This window comes from Ursus maritimus, unplaced genomic scaffold, assembly GCF_017311325.1.
Source record: "Ursus maritimus isolate PB19 unplaced genomic scaffold, ASM1731132v1 scaffold_4, whole genome shotgun sequence".
In the NCBI taxonomy this organism is placed as follows: Eukaryota; Metazoa; Chordata; class Mammalia; order Carnivora; family Ursidae; genus Ursus; species Ursus maritimus.
Window position 1 is genome coordinate 40335158 of NW_024426552.1, and position 7207 is coordinate 40342364.

Sequence of the window (7207 nt, forward strand, 5' to 3'; positions counted from 1 at the left end):
TGTTTTCTAGGGCATGTACTTATTTGCATGAGGGACTAGTTAGCCAAACTCTCAACGTATGTGAAACGGGAAACAGGCCTCCAACACATTTTCAATATAGTTATTTCAAGTGATCCTAAAAATCTATGCTTCTAGAATAATTTTAAGTTAATAGGCTGGAACATAATTACTTATGGAAGGTTTATATATGCTATTAAATTTAAGCCAATTTATAATAATTAAGGGACAGGAACTTATGAAATGTAAAATAAGACTTTCTTTGTATCATATGTATCATATATATGTATCATATATCATATATATCACTGAATTATAGTGAAACATCATTGTAAAAGATTATTACCAGAAAACTAAGATTCCCAAAATACCTACAAGTAATAGCCATTGGATGAGAACATGGATGGTACAAATACTGACTTATCAGGGTCTTGGCAGCAGGTTCCATAGATTTTTGAATATTTGTTATTTTATTCTAATATGAACATTAGATAGAGCTTTTTTATTAAATCAAGTAGAAATTAATTTATAATCTAAAGTTAGGAATTTATCCTAGTGGTTATGTTTTGAATTTATTCAAGTTTTCTTGGATTTTGATTTTTTTGGTCTATTCTCCTCATCCATTATTTTACCCATCAAGTCTACTTTTTAAAGATGTTAGTTGGAAAATAATGAACTGTATCAAAAATTCTGATTTACCATACTATTTTTTGGTATCCCTTTATGTAGATTTCTATGGAAAGCCACTGCCTCCCCTGGCTGTGCGGCAGAGACCTAACAGTGATGCTCATGATGTGATTTCATAACCAAGTCACATGGATGCGCTCTTTTAATACAGGCAAGATCAGCTACAGGACCTTCCTTCTCAAAGAAGAAAAACCCTGAACATTGATGACTGGGGCAAGATAACCATAACAATTTCAGTAAGGAGATGAATAGCCAAAGACCAGACTGATCTGATAATTATCCATGTTATTCACGGTTAAAAAAAAAAAAAAAAAAAGGAAGCAAAATGACCAGTAGATGGGATGAGCATTTGAATCAAGTTAGCAGGAATTACTGTTGACTCTGGATTTTACAGTCCCCCTCATGGGCATATTCCTGAAAGAAAACCTCTTCAGAACAAGAGCCAATGGACTCTCCACACTTTCTTTACTATTTGTTTAATAGTCTTTGTTACTGTATCTTATACATTTTTTGTAAGATACACGTGCATGGAAGGGAAACTCTTGGGAATTTATAACCTAAGTTTTTTAACTTTTTATATTTTTCTAAAACTTATGAGAATTTTAATTACTATGATATGACTGCACTTTTCTATAGATGCTTTGTTTAAATTGTGTCTGGAAATGGAGTTGATTTATTTGACAAACATGAACTATACAAACAGGACATATTTATATGGTTTTAGGTATGTTTTATAATAGTATTGTTCTTGAAGTATACGTCCTAAGTTTACCTAATTTTAAAATAATACCTTTTTAAAATAGATTCTTATTCTTAGATCTTCATTCTTCCAAATTATGTTATCTGAAAACACTACCCAAGGAGGGTTCGTGTTGTTGTTTGCTTTTTTTTGGTGATGATCGCAATAAATGAAAGAGACTTGAAATACTTTCTTGATCTAAATGCTTTTTAAATTAATAAAAATGTTATGTTGAGATATTATTAAAATTTTCAATGAACACCTCTTTTATGGGATAGACCTTTTCAGATCAAGGTGCTCATTGTCACTCCCTTGTTCTATCAGAAGCTACAGTGACTCTTTTAGGTTATTCTAATTCTTTTGTGCCTTGAAAATAAAGGCAAAAAGACTGAAAAAGCCACTGTGGGTACAGAGACTTGGTTTTATAACTGGGAAATGCTTGGGTACTAAATCAGTAAGAATAAAAATGTTTGTTTAAAATTACTTTTATAAAGAAAGAATTCCAAAATAATTTCTCGCTTTAAAATAATAGCACTTCCCTTGTACTGAAGAATGGCATCTTTAGGATTCTCTATCTAGGCAAACTTTTAGAAATATATTTTGGGTATTAGATTTATAATGTTGCATTAATTGAAAGTATATAAATTTATATCAAGGTGAAAATACTATAAACAACATGAATCCTTACCAACTTGTTAAAATTGGTAAGTTTGGTAACTTGTACTGACAATAAACATATACTAGTATCTGACAATAATAAGATTAAGTATGTCTAAGGCAGTTTACTATGATTATTTACTTTAAAAATTTTACTTTGGAGCATCACATTTTAGTCACATTTTTTAAGTCCCAGAACTTTCATTAATTGGTCACTTATTACTCTAGTGAGCATCATAATGCAGTCTTTTGAAGTTTTGTGCATAGGACACCAGGCACACTGAGTAAAAAGCATTCTACTTCAGATATAAAATTCATTAACAGCCTAAATTTGATAGGTGACCGAAATGTAAGGAAAAGCAACACAAGAAGACAATGTAAATTTTGAACTGGATTGTAGAGAAAAACTTATTTGTATATCTTTTTGGTTCCTGTTTGTAACATTTACATTTATTCATTTTTTTAAACACTAAACTTACACTTTTGTCATCCTTTTAATTTTCACCTAGTTTATGAGTAAATAAAAGTTTAAATTTTTTGTTTCCTGTGATTACTGTAGCGTACAATACTGAATTCATTTATTAAAAATGAATAAAAATGATTTTGAAATTAAATATATGATGAAGTGAAATGAATGTTTTATATATCTCTCAAAAAATTAATTTGTATTCTTAAAGCATCCTAAGAAATTTTAAAAGAAGTTTTGTAAATCCAAGTTGCTTTTAACAAGTAAATGCCTATTTTGTTATATGCTGCATTTTTATTCTTAATCATCACGAATTATGACATTTTCACACAATAAAAATAATTTATATCAGTATGCTGTTTTGCATTTCATTTGATAAATTTAAATGATTTCTTTTTGGTAAGAAAATAGAAAAGGAATTTTCAAATATGACTGTTGGAAGAAATCTTAAGTCTATAGATTAAAATAATGATTTTATTTTACATGAAACCTTTTTTCTCTGCACATGCACAAGTTTATATATATGTGCAAAAGAATATTGTCATTTTAAAGGCAGCTAAAAATATCATATCACCTTATGATCTTAGATGATCCAATGTCTGTCTTTTGTTAAATTACTGACCCAAAGATACATTTTTACTTTTTTACAAGATAACTCTATATGCTTTTTACACAAAAGGCATATATAACATACATACAATATTGCATGTAATTGATATTAAATATAAAACTATGAAAGCAACACTAGAAAGAAATGTTACAAAATGTTAATAATGAATTTTTCTAGTTATTGGTTGTGTGTTTTCCTCAATTTTTCAAACTAGTTTTTAGCATTTTGCTTATTTTATTTATTTATTTATTTATTTATTTATTTATTTATTTAGATTTTATTTATTTGGCACAGCACAAGCAGGGGGGAGCAACAGGCAGAAGGAGAGGGAGAAGCCGACTCCCCACTGAGCAGGGAGCCTAACGTGGGGCTTGATCCAAGGGTCCTGGGATCATGACCCGAGCCGAAGGCAGATGCTTAACTGACTGAGCCACCCAGGTGCCCCCAAATTTTGCTTATTTTATAATGGGAGAATCGAACATACAATTTTGTAAAGATTAAGTACCGTGCTTTCTGCAAGCTTAAAATTAAATGGTCTTTTAAGTGTCAAATGGAGGACTGAATATGTAAAACTTACTCTTTTTTTTTAAGATTTTATTTATTTGAGAGAGAGAACATGCACGGGAGCGGGGTTGGGGGGAGAGGGAGAGGGAGATGGAGGAAATAGACTAGTTGCACTGAGTGCTGAGCCCTTCACTGGGTTGGATCCCAGGAGCCATGAGATCATGACCTGAGCCAAAACCAAGAGTCAGATACTCAACTGAGCCACCCAGGTGCTCCTGTAAAATGTATTTTGAATAGCCTAAAAACATTTATCTGTAGAATATGGCATTTTATTTGCAGCTGATCTCTTAAGTATTCTTTTACTATGGTAATATTTTATTTTATTTGATACTCGGTTCTATATGATATGCTATTCATGTTATTTAATTTCTCCCATTCTGCACTGAAGAAATCTAATACTTGGTGTCAAAAGCTTATCAAAAGTGAAACTGCTTATACAAATAAAGCTATAGCTTATAAACTTTATTATCCTTGGCTTTAATACTTAAGTTTTTCTCTAAGTGGAGTAGACTTTGCACAACTGAGATTCTGCTAATACTATTTAATTTATCAAGAAATATATTCCAGCTGATCCAAAGAGCAAATTCAGATATTTGAAGACTTACCTTAAAGTATGATTATAGGGGCGCCTGGGTGGCTTAGTCCATTAAGGGTCTGCCTTTGGCTCAGGTCATGATCTCAGGGTCCTGGGATCAAGCCCCACATCAGGCCTCCGCTCAGTCAGTGGTGAGTCTGTTTCTCCTTCTCCCTCTGTAATCTCTCTTGGCTTTTGCTCTCTCTCAAATAAAAAATAACATCTTTAAAAATATGATTATAAATAATCAAAATAACAATCCATTAGCTTTGTGGAAACAATAATGGAAACCCGCTTTTGGGGGGAAAGAGGAAATCAGAAATGAATTTTCTTTAATGAAGGGGCTCAGCTTATAATTGAAGGAAAAATAGGAACAAAATTATTTGCTTGTTTAGAGCCTGAGTTGTAAATTCTTTCTGTGTGCTAATTAGTAAACAGAATTTATGACCTAGTGGTCATAAATTGAGTCAGTGGTCAAATTGAGTCAAATGAGTCAGTGGTCTCCAGATTTTTGTAATACATCTTTTCCAGTAAATATTTAAGTTATTGCATTAGTTTGGTAGATCTGCCATAACATACTACCAAAGACTGGGTGCATCAAACAACAGAAATTAATTTTCTCACAGTTCTGAAGTCTGGAAATCCAAGATCAACCTGGAATCTTGTTGGCAGGATTGGTTTCTTCTGAAACCCCTCTCCTTGGCTTATGGATGGCCTGCTTCTTCTCCCTGTTTCCTCACATGGTCTTTCCACTGTGTGTGGTTATCCCTAGTGTCTCAGGATTTAAATTTCCTCTTTCATTTATAAGGATACTTAGGACCCACGATAAAAGCCTCTTTTTAATTTTATCACCTCTGGAAAGACTTTCTAAATACAGTCATATTTTGAGGTATTAGGGCTTGGGGCTTCAGCATGTGAATTTTGAGGGGATAAGTTTCAGCTTATAAGTTACATACATATTCTATTGCACTTTGTACATATACCTCCCCCTAAATTTTTTCTTAAAGATTTGATAAAATTAAATAAAAGTTATTTTTACTTCCCAGTCCCAGTAGATTGTCTGATAGAGTTTGTACACACCACTTTGGAGGCCTAAAATAATAAAGTGAGAGCCTCAGCTAATTAGCTATTCTCCTGAGATGATCGTTCAAGATTGCCTGTAACTAAGCTTTGTTCTCTTGCTTTGATGGTGGATTTCTCTGTTGTGTTTTTCTGCCATTGATTTTAAGGAGCTAATGGTTTCTTCATGTTGGATTGTTTTACTACAAAGTCTGTCTTTATCTTTTTTACTCATAAACCACATGAATATGAAGGGTTTTGAGAAATGTTTTATGTAAATATGAAAATTCATAAAATGCACAGAAGTCTGTAAGTATACTTATCCTGAAACACTTCTTGTATCAAAGGACTTCACAATAAAATTGCTTAGGTATGTAAAAATTATTTTCCTGCCCAGTGTAAGTACATATTAACCTGCTTTATTCTTTAACACAATAGTTATAATAATAACAAAATACAATTTCTGGGATTTGTGTCAGCTCAATTTTTTATAACTGCAGTGATTTAAAACAAGTCTGGTAACAGTTTCTATTTTTAAAATAAAGTGTTAAGCTTTGTTTATTCTTTACTAGGTATTTGGTATAAGGTAGGGGAAATCCACTAACATTTTTAAGATACATTAATATTGATTGTTGATAGATTAAATGGGTTAAATACTAAAGATCAAACTGTAAAGAAAAAAAAAGGGAGAAAGAAACAGAAATAATTGCTTGCCTCCTTGGGAAGAACTTTCCAAGCCGAAAAGCAATGGAATCAATTGCGAAATCAGAGAATTGACTGCATAAAATTTTAAAATATTTTTACATTTAAAAGGTTGTAAGAAAAAAACAGGAAAGTACTTGAAAATGTGATATGGTTAACATCTCTAATATAAATAAAAATAGCACTAAGACATCTATGGATAAGTGGACATGAGGTGGTAATTTACAAAGAAACATAATTAGGATGATTTGAAACCTATTTAAGAACATAATAAAAAAATTATAAGGTTTTCAGATATGGAAAGAATGATAAGCAAACATGTTTATCAATGGTAAGAAGGTAAGCTAGTATAGTATTCCATACCTTGGAATACTATGCAACTTGTAGAAATAATGTATATGAGGAATTTTTAATATAAGAAAATGCTTATAATAACAGGATACATTATATGTACTGTTTGATCAAACTTGAACTGGGAAATACATCAAAATGTCAATACTGATGATCTCTAGTGGCATTATGTTCAATTTTCATTCTCATAGGCTTTTGTTTTTACATTTTTTTCAGTAAGCATTTGCTTATTTAAAATCAGAAAATAGAAACGTGCTTTTAAAAGTCAAAAATAATATAATAGAACGAATATGACCTCTTTCCAAGCATTACACATCCTCTTTCCAAGCATTACAAATCCCCTTTCCCTGATAGGAATATAGTGTATATGATTTCTACTATCTCCTTAAAAGTCTTTTAAATGTCTATTTTACAAATATACTACCATATTAATTCAATAAATGCAACATTCTGTAATGAACACAGAAAATACATATAAAATCTGTGTATGGAGGCTGAAAAGTAGACTAATGACTTTTCTCTAAACAATTAACAAACTGCATTCATTTAATGACTTCACTCCTTAATACTTTATTTTCTTTTGCACCAAATCTAAATTCAATTTTAGATTACTGGGGAACTTGTTTAAATATATTAAGCTTCAAACTACATTAGTGGCGATATTTTTCTTTTTACATGGTTCTAAGATTCGTACCTATGGTATACTGATATTTTGAGCATCAAGGGTCTCAAAATGATGATGCTCATCAAATATCAGGGACCATATGAAGCATTGATTTCCTGATGAATTCCTGATGCTGT

At 31.2% G+C, this 7207-nt stretch overlaps 1 protein-coding gene across 4 annotated transcripts in view; it reads left to right on the forward strand.

The window, feature by feature from the left end:
* The window catches only part of ARL13B (ADP ribosylation factor like GTPase 13B), a 65894-nt gene extending 64914 nt beyond the window's left edge, over nt 1-980 (forward strand). For all 4 annotated transcript variants that reach the window (XM_008704402.2, XM_008704409.2, XM_040621109.1 and 1 more), the window contains one exon: nt 727-980. In XM_008704402.2, coding sequence (XP_008702624.1) covers nt 727-803 — 77 coding nt within the window. In that variant the 3' untranslated portion in view covers nt 804-980. The remainder of the gene's footprint in view (nt 1-726) is intronic.
* The last annotated feature ends 6227 nt before the right edge of the window (nt 981-7207 follow it).